At 44.0% G+C, this 19,985-nt stretch overlaps 1 protein-coding gene across 3 annotated transcripts in view; it reads left to right on the top strand.

Moving 5' to 3' along the window:
- Positions 1–17,221, top strand: part of TSC22D1 (TSC22 domain family member 1) — an 87,067-nt gene extending 69,846 nt beyond the window's left edge. For 2 of the 3 annotated variants that reach the window (XM_053310785.1, XM_053310789.1), the window contains exons 2-3: positions 13,200–13,251; positions 15,824–17,221. In XM_053310785.1, the coding sequence (XP_053166760.1) occupies positions 13,200–13,251; positions 15,824–16,078 (307 nt within the window). In that variant the 3' untranslated portion in view covers positions 16,079–17,221. Of the gene's footprint in view, positions 1–12,305; positions 12,834–13,199; positions 13,252–15,823 lie in introns of those variants that run through there. The other variant, XM_053310788.1, reaches the window with a different exon arrangement.
- The last annotated feature ends 2,764 nt before the right edge of the window (positions 17,222–19,985 follow it).

Here is a 19,985-nt window from a genome sequence, read left to right as displayed (position 1 = left end):
CCATGCTTGGTTGTGACTGTGCTTCTGGACTATTGCTACTGTGTGTTCAGGCAGAGCTACAAGACTATAACTGGTGGTATAACTGCTCATGATGATCAGATGACATTGCTGTGTAGAAGTTCCTTTGTAGGCTTTGTATATACTGACAGAGGTGTAACCAAGTAAGACAGCAATGGTAGTTCCTGGTGGGTACATATACATTGACCAAACTCTAGGACTAAGCAGCAGAAGTTATATAACCACTTCGATGCATACAGAAGGCTCAAACCAACGTTGATAGGTGAATTGCAATTGCACGTGCACAGTATATGCAACCAAATGCCACTGATGGACAAGTGAGTGAGAATGACTACTGCTTTTTGCTGTCTCCTTTCCCTTCTCTCTTACCATGTTATCAGCACAGAGATGCACGGTAATTTTTCCTCCATCCTTCAATGTCTTTTGCTACCTATCATGGTATATACATTGGGATTCAGAAAGATGAGAGATGTGCATCTCTGTTCCAATAACAGGTGAAGAATAGGAGTTCCCTACCTTCTGAGTAAATGTTCTTTCTCTGAGAGTTATGCTAAATAGAGAGAACTGTCCATCATCTAAGTATGTGACTACTAATAGTATACCAGCTAGCTTCACTTTTAAAAAATCATCTATATATTTAATTCTCCTGGGTGTGCCTTTGGAACGTGCGTCCCGGCAGCCCAGCTGATTGGCAGGGCTGTGGGGGCGCCTGATTGGTCCTGGCGCACCCAGGAGAATTGCCTGGCTGGGTGGCTGCGGAGGCAAGGCGGCGGGCCAGGCGGCGGCACTCTCGGGCCAGGCGGCGGCACTCTCGGGCCCGGCGGCGGCGCTACTAGGGGCGCAGATGCTGTGCGCCCGGTCAGCTAGTTTTTATTATTTTGTTCACAATTAAAAGTCAAAATTAAATACAGTTTCTGTTCCCAACAAAATATTACAATCTTTCTTTCTTTCAGAGCTTTAAAATCCATAAATTAAACAACTGCCTCACAGTTAAACACACAAGCCTGAAAACCCTCTTATCAAGTATTGTCCTTTTCCTCATTCTGTTAAAAAATGCATTACTCAATTTATCATTCACCATGTCCTCGTATTCCTTCTCCAAGAACAGTCTTAGATTAAACAGATATTGTAAAACATCCTAATTAACCTTAAGTATAAAAGGTTAATTTATAGTGAAACCTCATTCAGATATGACTGAGTACAGTGGTGCTCATGGTTACAGCTGTGAAAGTGGGGAGGCAATCCTGCCCAGCTGTCTGTGCCATGTGGAGTCACAGGTTACGGCACTCCCCCCCTCACATTTCTGTGAGGGGGGGAGTGCCGTAACTGTGATCACTGGCACAGCAGCTGGGCAGGATTTGCTCCCCACTTTCACAGCTGTAACCATGAGCACTCCTGAACTCAGAAACGTCTGAACGAGCCTCCTGACTAAAAATTGGTACCAAACTTGTATCTTAGCTGAGAAAAGGCAGCAAAAAACCAATATAAATGTCCAAACTATCTAATAAGAATAACCATAAATATAAATGTAAGCAGACATAACAAATTGTATACTTAAAAAATAATAATAACTGTAAGCATAGATACCATCACAGGTTTACTTAAAGACAAGATAAGTTCTGGTAAGAACTAATCTCCTTTCACTATAATCTTAAGTGATAATTATCAACTTCCATCTCAAACATTCACCCATTCACCATCTTGAATTGGGGTGGATGACATCATCGCAAACTATGCCATTGAGGTGTCTCTAGAACCATAACAACTTTGGTTCAAATTAGGATTGTGCACAAATCGAGATGCGTGCACAGTTTTTATTTTATTTTTATTTATTTTACATTTTATATCCCATTCTTCCTCCAAGGAGCCCAGAGCAGTGTACTACATACTTAAGTTTTCTCCTCACAACAACCTTGTGAAGTAGGCTAGGCTGAGAGAGAAGTGACTGGCCCAGAGTCACCCAGCAAGTAGTAAGGCTGAATGGGGATTTGAACTCGGGCCTCCCTGGTCCTAGTCCAGCACTCTAACCACTACACCACGCTGGCTCTCTGTTCAATTCAAACAGGCACCTTTTCGAGCGGGGAGAACAGGTCCAAACCTGCTCCTCCGTCGCTCACTGCAGCTTCCTGCTGCAGTGTCATGCTGCCCAGAACCTGTCACATGGCGGCAACATGCAAATGGCAACATACAAATGGTCGCCATGCATGCATGGAGGCCATGTGTGTGCCCCTGCCATGCCACCGCTGTGCTGTCACTGCAAGAGAGGTGCTGGGGTTGTGTGACGCTGCAATAGGAAGCTGTGGCAAGCAGTGGAGGAGCAGGTATGGACCTATTCTCCTCGCTCTTAAAGGTGCCCAGACTGCCCCTCTGAATCATGCATGAATCTTGATTTGTGCCCAACCCTAGTTCAAACTGGTCCAGGCATTGCAAAGTTCTGGGCCGTCCATTAACGCGTGCTCTCTCACTCACACACAGCCATAGCCACAGCGCTGGTTGATCTCATAAGCTTACCTTCCTTAAGGAAATTAGGCTAAAAAGGAATTTCTACAGTCCTCCAAGTGATTGACACAGTTCATATTACATTGAAATACTCCATACTTATCACTTAACTTTATTTTCAGCAATTTTACTCATTGTTTCTCAATTTCCATTTTTCCACATTCAACTGTATTGTGTATTGTGCTGTCTTTCAAATATGCTGTAAGTTTGATTAGTCCTATTATTCCCCAGCTTTTAAGTGCCTAGTTCTTTACCATTGGTTCTTCTGAATCTTTCCAATGGGCTACAAATTTCAATCTTGCTGCAGTTAGCAGATATAGACATTTTATTTATTATTTATTAAACTTATTTGTATACTGCCCAAAACGCAAATCTCTGGGTGGTTTACATGGGACTCATATCTCTCTAGGGAGGTAACCAACATAGTTTAATAAATACAAATTAGGATCCGTGATCAAGCACATCTGAAACATTTCATTTAATTCATTGACTATCCTAGACCAAACCTTTTGTGCTTGACTACACTTTCAGCAAAAATGAATAAGAACACCAACATTTCCCTTTTTATTAGCCTACTTAAGGAAAGTAAGCTTATAAGACCACCCATTTCTCTCTCCCCCTTCTCTCTCTCTATGTCCGTGTCCCTATTTCTATCAACTTTGCAATGCCTGGACCAATTTGAACCAAATTTGTTGCAGTTGTAAGGACTCTTAGGGACACCTCTATGGTGTAATTTGTGATGATGTCGTTCTCTCCGATTCAAGATGGTGGATATGTGAACATATTGAGGTGCAAGTGGGCTAACTTGTTAAGATGGTAATTGTCAGTTAAGATTATAGTGAAAGATTAATTCTTAGCATAACTTCTTGTTATATATCTGTTTAATTTTCCATGGTGTCAGGTGCCACTGGAAAGTCATTTTTTACATTTCTTGGAAACACGAACTGCATTTAAATTGTATTTTGTACCAGGCATATTTCAATATTTTCTCGTATGTTTCTTGCATCACTTACTTTTATAACTGCGTGTTGTTTCCTCCTTCGTTACTTATTTTATATAACATGTTTCTTTCATCTCCACCTTTTCCAACTCTGTCTTATAACTAGCTCTTTTCTTTTTAAAGTTAACAAAGGGTATACTTGAAGATGCTAATAGAAAGAAAGGAGGATTTTGACCCATTATCCTGTGCATATGTTCATATGATATTATTTGCCTTTCATACAAAGGACAAACTTGTAAACTGCCTAAAGACAGAAGTTTGGGGCGGTCCACAAATTTGGATGAAGGAATAAACAATAATTGATTTTATGAATTAAAACTGTTCCCACTGTTTTTTAAAGTCCCCTAACTCCACTTAAGCTTCACTTAACTAAATGAATAGCTTATTATCATTTTATACAATATGATGATTAGGAACCAGGTAGTGTTACTGACACTCTGTTGCTCCAGTAGTATGTGTCCATGTGTGCAGGGCACAGGAGAGAAGCTTGAGAAAAGATATTTTATGTACAGTGTGTACAGTCAATTGGGCCAGATTTCCTACACTCACTTTCAGTGTGGTAAAAGATCTTCTACAATTATTTTATGTTGTCAATTTCATGTGATAAATCTACCATATGAAGACATCACCACATGGGCCTAGTTCATGTTGAGATAGTAAATCTGGCTCTGGACAGTACCACTGTCTACAAAAAAACTGGATCTTGCTGACAAAACTGTAAGCCTGTTTAAACAGATGGAGGCTTACATGACTGAATACTCTTCTATTTTAAAAAAATGCCATGCACATAGGATGTTGACAAGAAGGAGTGTAGCCTAATGTCAGGAGCTGTGTGGGTTGAGGCTGAGAGGTACAAACCCCTTGGCTCTCCAGCTGTTTGATTACAGTTCCCATATCCCCAGATGCAATTACATTAAACTGTGACAGCTTTAGCACAACACAGAGCTTTTAGACCTGGACTGGCCCCACCCAGATCAGCTGATCATTGGGTCGCTTCCAGAACAGGAAAGAGATAATGGCTTATTGTTTGGACTAAGGCTTTGCCTCAGTAACGAGGTCATCTTGGTCCTGGTGCCAGGTATCTACCATTGCCTGCTCAGCCTTGACCTCTGGCTTTGGTTTTGATTTTGCCTTGCTTCCCAATTCTGGTTTCCTGCTCAGCCCCACTGGTCCCAACTTCAGTCTCTGAACTAGCCTGCAGTGGCAGCTGATGGCACAGCCTTGATGCTTAGCTATCACTCTGACATGCAACTTTTCTATGCATTGTCTTCTGTTGGTTGGCCCAGACACAAATTTGCCACCATAGTTATGACTCTACCATGATTGATATTTTCCACATCCAGCTGATACCACACAGGTCTGCATTCACTAAACATCATCAGCATATAATGCTGATGAGGTGAAAACATTTTGTGGTGACTTTACTAAATCAGAAGCATACATGGAAATTGGGACTTGTGCATAAAACTTTAAGACTATTTTCTCACATTCTAAAAGCATGCTTGAGCTGCTTTTGCTGTCTATGCTACATATGAATGTTGTAGCACTCACATGTGATGTATGATTGTAGGGTAGTATGTGAAAGAAAACACATTAATTCTACCCAATTGGTATTCTCAGATATTAAAGTTTCTTAAATATGTTATCTTTTCTACTCAGCATGGGCATTCATTTTGCAATACCCGCCCAAATGAAACTTTGGTGTAAAGAGCCGTATGATTTCAAGTATATAAATCAAGTGTGTGTGTGTATAAGTATAAACATAAAAATAAAAACAATTTTTTACCGCCCCATATGCAAGTCTCTAGGTGGTTCACAATTTAAAAACACAATTAAAACATTAATACAATTAAAATAATTTAAAATACAGATAAAAACTCTAAAATGTAAAACTCTAAGCTAAAAGCCCAACTAAACAGGAATGTCTTCAGGCCCTTCTTAAAAACATCCAGAGAAGCGGAGGGCTCTTAATTTTGTTAGGAAGCATGTTCCAAAGTCCCAGGGCAACTCCCAAAAAGACTTGGTTTTGAGTCTCCACCAACTGAGCCGGTGGCAACCGCAACTTGGAGCTCCTCAGATGATCGTACTAGGTGGTGGGGTTCATGTAGAAGAAAGTGTTCTCTTAAATACTTTGGACCCAAGTCATTCAGGGTTTTATAGGTAATAAACCCCACTTTGTATTTTTCCTAGAAACCTATTAGCAGCCAGTTTAGTTGTTTAATGGGTATAATATGATCTCTTCAGGTAACCCCAGAGACCAACCTGGCTGCTGCATTCTGTACCACCTGCAGTTTCCAGACTATGTACAAATGCAGCCCAACATAGAGAGCATTGCAATAGTCAAGTCTGAATGATACCAGCATATGCCCCACTGTTTTAAGGTAGTTTATCTTCAGAAATGGATATATCTGGCATATCAGCTGAAGTTGATGGAAAGCCCTCCTGGCTACTACCTCACCCTGAGAAACCAGGGAGAGTTTGGGTCCAGACTCTAATACTCCCAGGTGACAAACATACCTGCTCTTTATGGGGGAGTGTAACCCCATCCATAACAGGGAGATCTAAGCCACTTTTAAGTTCCGACCTCTCACAATGAGTACCTCTGTCTTGCTTGGATTCAGTTTCCATTTGTTCTCCCTCATCCAGCCCATTACCACCTCCAGTCAGGCATTTAGGGAAGTTAGGCCACTTCCTGATGAAGCTGACATGGATAAAAGGATTTGGGTGTCATCAGCATATTGATAACACCCTGCACAAAATCTCCTGATTATCAATCCCAGCGGTTTCATGTAAATTTTTTTTTTTAAAGGAAATAGAATGGAGCCCTGCGGGACTCCATACAATAGCACTTTTTGAAGAGCAACAATCTCCAAGTGACACCATCTGGAACCTACCTAAGAGATAGGAGCAGAACCACTGCAAAGCATTGCCTCCCCCTCCCAATCTCTTCAGGCACTTTAGGAGCATACCAAGGTTGATGGTATTGGAAGCCACCAAGAGATCCAAAAGGATAATCAGAGTCACACTCCCCCACTGATTTCTAATTGGAGATCATCCTGACGAAGGCCATCTCAACCCCATAGCCCACCCGAAAGCCAGTTTTGAAATGGTTCCAGATAATCTGCTTCTTCCAAGATGCCTGGAGCTGAGGTGCCATCACCCTCTCAGTCACCTTGCCCAATCATGAAAGATTGGAGGCGAGCCTATAATTGTCTAATTCTGAGTTATCCAATACAGGTTTCTTCAACAGTGGTCTAACAATTGCTTCCTTGAGACATGGCATTCTGCCCTCCCCCAGAGAGGCATTAATTATCTTAACAAGATTCTCTCCAGTGATCTCCCTGCTAGATTGTATAAGCCATGCTAGGCAAGGATCAAGAGGATAGGTAGTAAGACAAAGTGTCCCAAGCAGCATGTCCAGATCCTCTGGAGTCACAAACTAAAATTGATCCAGTTTAACCAAACAAGGGGAGCTTCTGGACATCTCCACAGTAGACTCTGCAGTAACCGTAGAGTCTAGGTCAGCTCGAATACGAGATATTTTATCTGCAAAATGCTCAAGTAAAACATCACAATGGGTAACTGATGGATCCAAATTATCATTAAAGGGAGGAGGGACATGTACTAGCCCTCTCACAAGCCTAGATAACTTTGCTGGACATGAGCTTGCAAAAGCAATGCAGGCAGAGAACTGCTTCTTTTCTGCACACATTGCCAAAGTGTAGATCTTCAAATGCACTCTGTGTTGTAATCTGTCTGATTTGAGCCGAGTCTTTCTCCACTTTTATTCTAGCAGTCTACCTTGCCACTTCAGCCCCCATACTGCTTCAGTATACCAAGGGGCTAATTTAGAAGTGGCTTGAATAAGGCGCACAGAAGCAATCATGCCTACTGCCCTAGTAAGTTCATTATTCCAAGTCTGAACTAGGGCATTGACAGAATCGCTGGCAGAACCAACCTTAAAGCCTTCAAGGCCTCTTAGAATCCTATTGGATCCGATAGCCTTTTTGGGCAGACTATCCTAATAGGTCCTTCACCCCTGCAGAAGAGAGTTGTGGCTCTGAATCCAACCTTAACCAGATGGTGGTCCATCCATGACAATTGGGGAATCACAAGAGTCCCCGCCCACAGAACAGTATCCTGATCAGGGCAAAAAACCAAATCGAGCGTGTGACCAGCTAAGTGAGTTGGTCCCAAGACCACTTGGGATAGGCCCAATTTGTCATGGCCTCTATGAATTCCTGAGCTGATCCGGACAAATTGATCCCAAAGTGAACATTAAAGTCGCTCAGAACTATCACTCTGGGAGATTCCAACACCAACTTTGCAACAAGTCAGTCAGCTCAGTTAGAGACTCTGTTGGCCAGCAGGGTGAAAGGTACACCAACAGAAGTCCCAGTCTATCCTTAGACTCCAGACACACACTCACTATAGGCCAATTTCCTGACAGGAACCCTGGTAAGGGAGATGTTCTTATAGATCACAGCCACTCCTCTTTCCCACCCACATCTTCTCACCTGCTCCACAACAGATTATTCTGCTGGGAGAAGCTGGACCCAACCTGGACCACTAGCCTCCCCCATCCAGGTCTCTGTAATACATACCCGGTCAGCTTCATCAGCCACAATCATCCACACGGATGATTTCTGTTTTATTTTAAACTAATGTGGCATTACAACAAAGCAAGGTGAGGTTCTGTGGAAGGTTGTTACTGCTCCCCAAGGTCAAAGAGCTGGCAGTAGGGCTGGGAGGGGTAACGGCTATTAAATTTCTGATCTCTCTTTCCTTGTATAATAGCCTGCTACTCTGCCAAAGCCACATCATCCTCTGTTCCCCATCACCACTGGAATAGCCTTAGGGACAGTGAGCACCCTCCCCCCACCATCTCCAGATACATCCAAACACATACCTGTATAGACCTAATTAATAAAGAGTGAGGTTTTTAAAGCAACAGCAAAGGCTGGCCCGCTACAAGTGGCCCACCCAGTTCTGCTACATGAAGTACAAATTGGCCCTGAGACACTAAGAGAATTCTGCTCTGCATTCTGCTCATATGTTTTAAGTTGTTGACTTGTTAATCTGAAATAGTTGAGTTCCCTGATATTCAGTCTAATTCTGCAAGAGGCTAGAACGCTCTGCTGCACGATACAACACATCTTGTGTGTGTTTTCAGCAAGACTGCTGACTTGTATACTACTTCCCTTCCTGACTGCTTGAAGGTTTAGTGATAACACTTCCAAGAGCAGCCTTAACAAGCAAGAATTCAAGCTGGGTTTAGATAAGTGGTTGGCAGATTGAAGCATACCATATTTCTCCATCCATGTGCTCTTTCTGATTGCGGCTGTAGTTATGGGAGAGGTTAGCCTAGGCATACAGCCTGTGGGAACATATCTTTCAGTTTTCCACTTCTCCCAAATGTTCACTGTACCTTGAAAAGTGGCTGGCTGGGCTTTACATCTTTCCAAACCGGCAATGTATGTGGAGGCTGCAGCCTATAACTAACCGCATTCACAACTCTGTGAGATAAATTGCCACTCTGCAGATGGAGAACTGAGGCAGCTGTGACTTTCACAAGGCTGCCAAGCAGGTGAATAGTGATGTAAACCCACTCACCCACAGATTGCAAATTCAAGCACCCTACCTATTAGACTGCCTTGGCTCTTGAAATCTGATGCCGGAATGCTAAAATGAGGATTGGGAATTGCTCAGGAATCACAAGCAGTTGAGACATTGGCTTTGAATAGTACTTGGAAAGAGGCAAAAGAATCTTCCACTGCCGGATCTGTAGTGTCAACTGAGCAATCATGGATGAGCCTCCTCTGCAGAAGCCTCTTCACTCACATAGCTGGTACCTTCTTAATACAGTGCATCTCTGCAAATGATATTGGATTTCTGTTAAACCCATCTAGGACCCCATCTATATCCATTTGTCCTGCTGATTTGTAATGCACCCCTTCCTAAACCCTTCCCCCTCTCTTTTTGCCACCCATGACAAAAGTGGAGGCCCACTTGTAAAGGTTCTGTAACCCATTGGTGACTCCCAGTCCACAATTTGGGTCATCAGTAATGGATCTTAAAGTTCTGAATGGTCGCGCTCAACACTAGAACATTTATAGCACATGTAGAATCTGAGGTAAGTCCCACTGAATGAATTGGGGCTTATTCCCAAGCAAGCATACATAAGACTGCAGTCTTCAAGGACTTTCACATAGCCAAATTGTACTTGTATCACCAAAGTATACAATGGTCTTGGTCAGTTCTTGTTCTGCGGATGTTCAGCAATGATGTAATAGAACTTCAATCACTTCACAGACATCAGAAGTATCAGTGATTGGCCAGCTTGCCTTGTGGGAGTGCACTTTTAATTTGGTAACTTAGTTTGGAAAACCTAGACAGAAATTGGATGAGAGATGTGGTTAGTAAAACATTTTTTTAAAAAAATGGATTAAAAAAAAAAGTATGGCCTTTTAAAACGTTTGAAAGGTGTTGGAGTGGTACAACTGAAGAAAAAGCTTCAAATCTAGGCTATTCTAATAAAATTCTTCTAACAGAAGTGCTATAAACATCCAGCATTTTCAGTTTAATATCTAGCTGATTTGTCTGACTAGAATGGGTACGGAGGGAAATGATTTTAGAATTGTACTCTTCTAAGAAGAGGACCCACTACAGCAAGCAATGGCTCTGTTTGAGTGGGTTTTGTTTCATTTTCTTGGGAACAACTTATTTTAGTTATACCTTTCCGATGGGAGCACTGTTTGAAGAGTAGAATAAGGAAGCTAAAATAAGCTCCTTAAGAAGGATGATGACCGCATACTAGCACTGAAGTTAAACATAATACGATTATTCCTTGGCTTTCTTGGAGAGCTTCTGTGACAACTCCTCCTAAAAGATTCCTTAAAACTTGTCACACCACAGGAAATGCTTTGCTTTGGACATGGTGTTCTCTGCCTGGTAAATTGTGGTGTTAAAGGTATTATGCAGTTGCAGAAAGAGTCCCAGGGAGATCTTATTTAGGTTCAAACGTTTGCCTAAACAGAAAATGGGCCTATTGTGAATGATCAGATTCAGAGGTTTATCTGCTGTATAACTGCTAGAATTCTTATTTTTCAAATTTTAAGATAAATAACTTAAAATTTTAAAAATAGTAGCAGTATTTCCTAAATTATTTTCGTACATGTAAAAATGAGCTCTCAAGCTGTGGTGTATTCTTTTGGCACTTTATTCTTTCTCTTCCCTATCCCCCATTAATTGCTTTTTGACTGAATCTCTCCAAGAATTTATGAAGTATAAAATAGGTTTTCCCAAGCTAAAGTGCAGAGAACGAGCTGGGGTGGGGGTGGGGTGGGGTTGGGTGGGGACAGCAGCTACATGGTTTCAAGCATCCCTGTAAGTTGTGGCACTTAACCTATGAATGGAATATGTTTCTGCTGAGAGACTTGAATAGATTAAAGTGGATAGTGGTGGCGGCCCTCCAGACCACTCCCACGGCTGGACCCCTGGAGTTCCTTGAAGAAAAGACATGTTCCATGTATTAAGAGTAATGTAATTAAGAGATAATTCTCTTTTGTTGTTGTTGCATTTTTATATATTTCTGCCTTGACAACATCAAGTCAATATCCCCTGTTGACTGGGCAAAGAGATGTGTTTCAAAGTGGCTTGATCGTTCAAGAGCAGTGCATATTACAAATGGTTGCACAGTGCTGCGGTGAACCAGAAACCAAAGAACACAAAGCAAAGGTTCTAAACCCTGTCAAGCAGGAGGAGAGCTATAACTGAAGGGGGGCGCTGGGGGGCAAATGTCCCTGGGCCAATGGGGAGGCTGCTAGCTGGGAAAGAGGCCCGCTCCTCATGCTCCTCTCCTGCCTGCCTCCCTCACTGCAAGCTGCTGGCTCCTGAGCAGTATGGGAGTGCGTGATGTGATGTATGCAGAGGAGCAAGAGAGAGGGCATGCCAAGGATCTTTTGTTTTTCACCATGTCCGTATAGTTCTTCTGCAACAAAGACATGGTGGGGGAGAAGTTGGCAGGGGGCACAGGGGCCCATCTTAATTTCTAGCCCCAGGGTCCATTTGAACCTTGTGAGACCCCTGCTGTCAGGAGAGCAGTGCCAACTGCTTTCCTATGAATGGGTCTCTTGGCACTTAAATGGACAGATTTAGTGTAACAGGAGCTTTCCTTAGTTCTCATTAAAGGTAAAGTGTGCCATCAAGTTGATTTCGACTCCTGGCACCCACAGAGCCCTGTGGTTTTCTTTTGGTAGAATGCAGGAGGGGTTTACCATTGCTTCCTCCCACACAGTATGAGATGATCCCTTTCAGCATCTTCCGATATCGCTGCTGCCCGATATAGGTGCTTCCCATATTCTGGGAAACATACCGGCAGGGATGCGAACCGACAACCTTCTGCTTGTTAGGAAAGCATTTCCCCATGCATGAATTATCCCTGCTAAGAAAGGGCTTGCTTGCTGGTGTGTCTGTTTCCTCCTAGCATTGTTGGCTTCCTTTTTCCTGTGGATCTTCCCCCTCTTTGTGCCGTTAGGTGGCGCTAGTGGAGTGGCTGGAGGAACCATATCGGGCTCCTAGCGTAATTTCTCTCGCTGTCACCTTAAAAATCTCGTTCCCCGTAATTTTTCGCACCCCAAATTTTTCGCGTGTCGGTTTTTTTATTTTGTTTTGGGTTTCCACAGCACACGTAGTTACGTGTGTCTAGGAGGGAGAGCGCAATCTTGGAGACGCCCCTTTTTGAGGGGCGAAGACGACGCCGCTAGCAGGGGTGGTGTGGGTCCCTTATCTGTACAGATTAGATTTCAGGCTCTGACGTTCTTACGCACCGGCTTGGCTCCTGCCCAAACTGGCTTTTGATGGTTTGAGTAGGGTTGCTGCTGCTGCTGCCGAGGCAGTCAGGCGAGGGGGGCGTGTCTGAGCAGCCCAGCAGCCAATGGATGCTGTCTCTTTTTGCATGTATTATGCAATAAGGCTGAAGCCCCTGCCAGGTTTTCCATCGGCTGAGCAGGCGGGGAAGCTGTGGCTACTGAGGAGGAGGAGGAGATCGCTTTTGCGCAGCAGCATCTTCCCAGCTCCCTGTCCATTAGTCCACCAGCCCCCTTTTTGCTCGATCGCGGCGGTCATAAGCCCCTCCAAGGCTTTCTCTGCCCTTCTGTTGTTGTTTTTCCACCCCTTTCTGCTATTGCATGACTGCCCAATGGTGTAGGAGGCAGGTGGCAATGGATCTAGGAGTCTACCAGCTCAGGCACTTCTCAGTTTCCTTCTTGTCATCTCTGCTGGGCACCGACAGCTCTGCCCTGAGGCTCGACAGTAGGTAAATACAGACCGATCGGCGACTTCTGCTTTTGGAGACGCTGGCTGCGATTTGGGGGGTGTGTGGATCGCCCCCCGCCCCCAGCCGCCGTGTTGGGGGCATCTTTGCAGCGGTGCAGGTGGCCGCTTCCTTTGTCCGTAGGGCGGGCAGGATTTCTAGTCTGACATCTCTGGGCGCGATCGCTGCAGTCCCCCGCATTATGTAATTCCGCTGCCATCTTCCTGGTTTATTGAGGGGGGGGGAGGGGGGTGGCGGCGGCGGTTGGAGTGTGTGTGTTGCAGCTGCCTTTGGTGGCAGTGCGCCCCCTTTAATAGCTGCTGCTAATGTGTTCTGTATTTCCCCCCACCCCTTGTTTGTGTCTTGCAGCTCCTCTGGTGCGAGCGTCGTAGCGATAGACAACAAAATCGAGCAAGCCATGGTATGTGCACCTTCCCGTCCCAGGAATGTGGCTGCGGGCGGGGGGGTGGGGGGAGGGAGGGGATGGCGACTGCGTGCTGCTGCTGCTGCTGCTGCTACTTCGGGGGCGCTTCCTCTGTTCATTGCTCAAAGGCGAGGAATCTAAGGAGCTTATCGCCCACTCCCTTTCCTTCCCGTGCAAAACGGCGGTCGGTCTCTACCCTGGGGCTCCCTACCTATTGCTGTCGGTATTAGTGTTAATGTTATTTAAGAAATAGTATTTGAGCCTGATATTTTGGGGAGAAGGGAGGCAGGCTAGGAAACGAATTCTCTTTTAAAATGGGGGTGGGGAGAAGAGGAAGAAGCTCAATTGTTGGGCACATCCTTTTTCCCCCTGAAAGAAAAGGGGATGCAGGAATGAGGATTGGCAGGGCTGGATTCGGGCAGAAGGCACCCATCTTTCTTGTGCCCTCTTGCCTCAGAAATCCTAGATTATCTCCCCCCGCTTCCCCCCTGCGCTCGGTTTCCGTTTTGGCTTGTTCGCTTTTGTTGCTGGAGAGCTGCGTGGAGCTGTTCTCACGGGATCCACATCTTCTCCCTCTCCTCCTCTGTTGCTAGGCAAACTCTGAACTAGAACTCCCGGCTATAAATAGCGTGGCACGTTGATTGGCTGAGGCTCAGCATCGGGGGCGGTCTTCCCTGGTCCGCCTGACGTCACCGAGGGTGGGTGGGGAGGGAAATGCGGCAACCAACCTTGCCCTCTAAGAACAAACTAGCTGCAGCCGGTGCTCCAAGGAGGCGGGGTCTGGGAAGCCGGGGGAGGGGAGGGGAGATGAGCGCAGGCAGGATTGTTGCATGGATGGATGATACAGTGGAGCTGCTGCCAGAGCGCTGGGGGATGCAGTCCGCCTACTTGGCCCATCTGAATCAGCCCTGAGCAGAACTCCTATGGAGTACCAGCAGGGCTCTTCTCCTCAGCAGCGACACCGGTGGCTACTGCCTCATGCAGGGAACTGCAAAGCCTGAGCATGGAATGAGTCGCCATCAGAAGAAAGAGAAATGCAATGGGTGGAAGATACAGGCCTACTTTGAATGGTGTGTGAAAGCACAGCGGGGAAGCTTACCTGATGCCTCCCCCAACCCAGTGAAAAAGGCAGCCTTAAAGGCCGTGCTTCTTTTGTATCCCTTGCTCTGTTACTTAGTAGCAGAAAATGTATCTGACTTTCCCTGTGGTTATAAGGGATCACTTCTTTAGCCTTTCTCCACCCCCATGATACTGCAAAAACAATGTGAACCTTTGGAGACAAGTCGTGTAAGGTTAAGGCGGTTAAACTGAATGATTGACTTGCGCTTGATTTGCACATGCAAAGTCAGGTTGCCTTCCCACAGTGAGCTCTTGTCCTTCACCTGGAGCATTTTCAGACAGCAGGCTTTACTGCGAGTTCGAATTTCCCCCCCCAAAAAAGAGTCACAAACAATGGATTTTTTTTTACCCCGACATAAGTCGGGGCTGCCGTCCAAATGCCTAATGAAAAACCTGAATTGGGTGTGGAATGCTCCCCAGTAGCTTGCAGGGACTGTGAGGTCAATTTGGCCAATAGATGAATGCACATCCTCCATTCTGGAGGAGAAGCGAGCTGAAAGCCCCGTCTGGAAATGCTCCTGGTAGACAGGAGAGTTCAGCCCATTCAGGTATGCATTCTTATCCATCTGGTTGGGGCAAATAGTGTTTGGCATTCCTATGTACACCACTTCCCCCTTAGGTCCAAACAAGATACTATCTCAGCATGCCTGTGACCCCAGGTCCACATTTACTGAGACGGTGGTTGTTAATTTATATAGTGCCATCCTTGTACATGCCCTTTCATTCTTTAGTGCCAGGCCCCCACCCCAGGGGCTTGCAATGTAGGTACTGACAAAGGGAGACAATAGAAGAAGGAAAATGGGGGTAGGGGTGATGATGGATATGGGGTCAGGAAGATAGAGGAAGGGCAGGAGTGATGCCTGTGCTCTTGATTCTCCCCTACAAATGCCACACATACCACAGACTATTTTCCCCTTCAGCTGGACTCACTTCTGATCAAATGTAAACAAAAGAGTCATCTTAAAATAAGGGGGGTGGGATATAATTACACAAAAATACACAAAATAGGCTCTGAGCAGTGGTGGCCCAGGAAATACAGGCTCCCCACCGCTGCCTTCGAAACATTTTGTGCATGCTGCTGAATTGGTCAGTTAAACATGATTGACACCATATTTTCAGCTCTAGTCTGTATCCCACAAGACTTGCAATAGTTGCCTTTCCTAATCATCCATCCCCTAGAACAGTGCAAATGAAGATGTTTGATTCTTATTTTAAAAAATATTCTTAACCACTTGGTTTAGATTGCCGAGTGGGGGACAGGAGCTGGCATAAATGCCTTGAATATTCAATTGTAAGAGTTGGCAGATAGAATATAGATGGAAATCACCAGCTATGTTCAGGGTGTGTTCATGTGTTCTGACATGAGAATTTGGAACTGCTTGCCACTCCCACATGGCCTCAGTGTGCTGCTTCTTCCTGAAATCTTGACTTTTTTCTTCTTTTCCCCCAGGATCTAGTAAAGAGCCATTTAATGTATGCTGTAAGAGAGGAAGTGGAGGTCCTCAAAGAGCAGATCAAAGAGCTAATTGAGAAGAACAGCCAGCTGGAACAGGAAAACACCCTCCTGAAAACGCTGGCTAGCCCAGAGCAGCTAGCCCAGTTCCAAGCACAGTTGCAGACGAGTCCTTCACCTCCATCCTCCCAGCCACAAGGGACAACTCAGCCTTCCCAGCCAGCATCACAAGGATCAGGATCTTCAGCATAGTTTGCAAATGTCTTGGGCATAAGTGCTCTGGACTTTCTGAGGCAGGACTGCCGAGTATCCAGTGTAGCGCACTCCGTATTGCATGCTACCAGCCAGTCATGAAGACTCTTCTGTGCCCTGCATACATAGTCACAGAATGTTTTCGTTTCCAGTATTAAGCTGTTCATTGTGAGTGGGAGAGTTGAAGTCTCCTTTTAATATTTTTCAGTTGGGGGGAGGGACTCACAAATGTTCAGGGATTTAGCACAAATGCACTGGAGACTTGAGCAGCTTTTGCAGGTGGCTGCTAAGACATGGATCTGTGTGCCTGAAGCTTTTTTTCCTTAAGATCTTCCTTCCATATAGTGCCGCAGTGAATGCGCGTGCTATTGAGCATGGAAACATGAAGGCGTAGGCTGGAGTGATGGGAATGAAGACCCACTCTCCAGCATTCCACCAAGAAGCCAAAACAATGACTGATAGAAAGGACCTTAGAGGAAACATGGGGGAAAGTAAATTTTGGCTCTTGACACCTGCCACCTTAAAATGCAGATATGCACTCATTGTTTTCTGTAGCCAAGTATGGGTGCAAAAACTGTATTTCTAGGAAGAGAGCAGGTAGGTGACACATTGCTGTGACATAGGATCGTTAAAATGAAGGTTTATTTGCTTAATGTATATTTGTGTATTTAGTGTAATTACTTTGTAAAATAGGAACTGTAACTGCTCATTAAGTTGTACAGAGTGCATTCAAAAGGATGAACTGAACAAGTTTAGGGTAGGTTTTTTATTTTATTTTTGATGCTACATGAATAAGATTTGCACCTACACAGCTGTTCAGAAAACTGGCTGGCTGATGCTGTTTATGTCTTGAGAATTGCCTTGGAGCTGAATAACTTGAAGTCAAACTCCATGTGTTCATTATAGTTCTGTTTCCTGCAGGGTCAGAAAAAAACAACAACACTCCAGGATACTATCCACAAGAGCAAACTTCAAAATGGTTTCTCACTATGGATTTTTTTTTGCATATGATCTGTATAGTAGTATGCATATGTTCCTGTGCATGTTCTTGGGGGTGAGTCAGGGGAGAAAATTGTAAAATGTCAGTATATTTAACTATTGCACTTCTCAACTTCCAATAAAGCATAAAATGTTGATTTAGAAGCTATGGCTTGAAGATAATTGTTACTTTCCCCTTTTGCCTTTCAGAGGAATCTAATCTGATAAAACCCTTCATTTTAAACAAAAATACTGTGTTAGTTAACACGTCTCAACAGTAAAAGATTTAAATATTTGCCTTTTTATAAACCATATAAGTGTGTTTTAGTAAACTGAATGCAGATTGTGAGTAACACCAGAAGAGAGTTGATGGGTGTCGCTAATCTTGTTCCCTCTCTTAGTACCGTTTTATAAAAGGCAGTTCATTCCTCCAAGTAAATTCTATGCTCCCTGTTCTGTTTCTTATAGTGCAGCAGCCTGAGCTTGCTGGTGAATGATCAACAGCCATCCCACAGAGCTGAAGTAGCAGCAGCTGTTTCTTAGCAACAAACTAGCTATCCCAGCTCACGTGACTTCAAGCATGTTTGTGCTTAGGAGCCCATAAGAGAGTGGACAGTGCAGCCACTGCCACCGCTTCCTGAATGCATCCTTCAGCTGTATAAACAAATGAGTTTTAAGTAATTTACACTGTTCTCTTGAGTATTGAAAACATTTTGCATTCATTTATATGGTATCATCCTTATAACAGTCCTGTAGATCAGAATTATCCATTTCCATATTGCTGATATTAGACTGACTGACTCACCAAAGCCGCTTTGGGAGTCTGTGACAGACACAAGGTTTGAACCAGGATCTTCCTGATCTCTAGCCCAGCCTCTTAGGTGTGACATCAACTTTCAGAAATACATGTATATTTAATTTTTAAAGAAGCACAGGCGATAAATTCTTCCTGACTTTGCTTGTCGCCTTTGGACAAGATTCTGAAAACATGGTATAAATACAGCCTTGCAAAAATGGTGACAAACACTCCTTAGCAAAGGCATATACTTCCAGCACATGTAAGAGATGCTCACAACTAAACACTTGTGAATAAATTAGTGCTTCAGTAACCATTTTCTAATGGAAGAAACTCAAAAAGGATATGAGGAGGTAAAGAATGAGGCCCTTTTGGTAGTCACTTGTTTCTTTTAATTAAGGGGAAACTTAAAAGCAGCCAGAAGTTTCAATGTTCTTGCTACTCAGCTTGTTTGAAAATTTTAAGGTCACCCCATTCTAAGCCAAGAATATGGAGGGTAACAAAAATAAATATTTTCCTCTGGTCGATGTAACTAACATGGTAGATAGCATGTGCTGTCTGAGAGGTATTTAATATATTGCACAAACATCTTAAAATGCAGGAACCACAAACAGCTTGGCATTCTCATACTTGTTCAAATTTCACATCTAATTATATCTGGCAAATTATTTCAGAGTAGAAGTACACTGAATGCACTATAATAGTCAACGTTTTATTTATGTATTTATCAAACTGCGACCAAGAGATTTGTTCAGAAAAGGAAATGAGTTGTGCAGTGCAATCTTGTGCATATTTACTCAGAAGTAAACCTCATTGTTCTAAATGGGGCTTAGTAAGTATGTTTAGGATTGCTGTCAGATTTAGTATTGGCAAGGCATTTCTTGTATCACTAGGAGAATGAAATATGATCTTATTCAATCCTAAAAAAATATAAAGCATAATTCCATTCAACATGTATGCAGTGCTCAAGACTTCATGTATTGGGGTCTAACTTCTGCAAAGGCTCACGTGTACATTTGTTTGATTGCCCTTGCACTGTGCCCTTCTAAAACTTGAGTTCTTAACACTGGGGTGGGGGCGGGAGAGGTGGGTTTAATCCTAAAAGTGAAATTAATCTTTAATTATAAAACAGCGAGTCTACACTTGCTTTCTCTCTTTAGTGGCTTTGTGGCTGGTGGTGTAAGTTTTCCCCTATAAATAGCATTGGCTACTTAATGTACTTTGAAAAAGGGCTTTGGACTGGGGAGTAATAAGAGCATCCATTGCTCTGCACTCTCTCTGGCATGTAAAGGATTCTTGCAATAGCAGAATCTACCATACAGCTCCCTAAGGGGGTGCCTAGTCCAGCAGATGTGGGGTTAATAGCTTCTGCTGCAGGAAAGATATCTAAATCCAGCATTGTTTCTAGCAGCAGACTGCTAGCTGCCTCTTCAAACTCACAAGGAGGACACGCGGGTGACTACCTTCCCCTATTGGATGCCTTCAGTGCCTAGTGTCTGAGGTATATTACCTGTGAACATGGAACTTCCTTTCAGCTTTCTGAATGTGTCTACTTCTTTTTAAATGCTCTTGTCATTGCCACATCTTGAGATTGTGAATTCTGTAAGTTAATTATGAAGAAGTATTTTTGTCTGAGAAGAGCATCTGCATGCTTGCATGCAGAAAGTTCCAAGTTCCTTCCCTGGTTTCTCCAAGAGAGGGCTGAGAGAGATTCCTGCCTGCAGCCTTGGAGAAGCCGCTGCCAGTCTGTGTAGACCAGGGGTGGGGAACCTTGGCCCTCCAGCTGTTTTTGAACTACAACCCCCACCATCCCCAGCCACAATGGCTGGGGATGATGAGAGTTGTAGTTCAACAACAGCTGGAGGGCCAAGGTTCCCCACCCCTGGTGTAGACAATACTGAGCTAGATGGACCAATGGTCTGACTCAGTATATGGCAGCTTCCTATGTTCTTATGCATGAAGCCTATGACTCTTCAGGTTCATTGAGTGACCTGGAATGTTAGCATTATTTCTCTGTAGTGAAGCTAGATTATTGGTCACCAGTTCAAATCTGTTCATCTAATCCACATTTCCCCCCCTTGTCCTGTTCCAGTGTTCTAGGACAAGGAATTTCATATTATTATCAGATGAACC

This window comes from Hemicordylus capensis, chromosome 3 (genome assembly GCF_027244095.1).
Source record: "Hemicordylus capensis ecotype Gifberg chromosome 3, rHemCap1.1.pri, whole genome shotgun sequence".
NCBI classification, from domain to species: domain Eukaryota; kingdom Metazoa; phylum Chordata; class Lepidosauria; order Squamata; family Cordylidae; genus Hemicordylus; species Hemicordylus capensis.
Note: the sequence above shows the minus strand (reverse complement) of the source record. Positions and strands in the feature narration are given on the sequence as shown.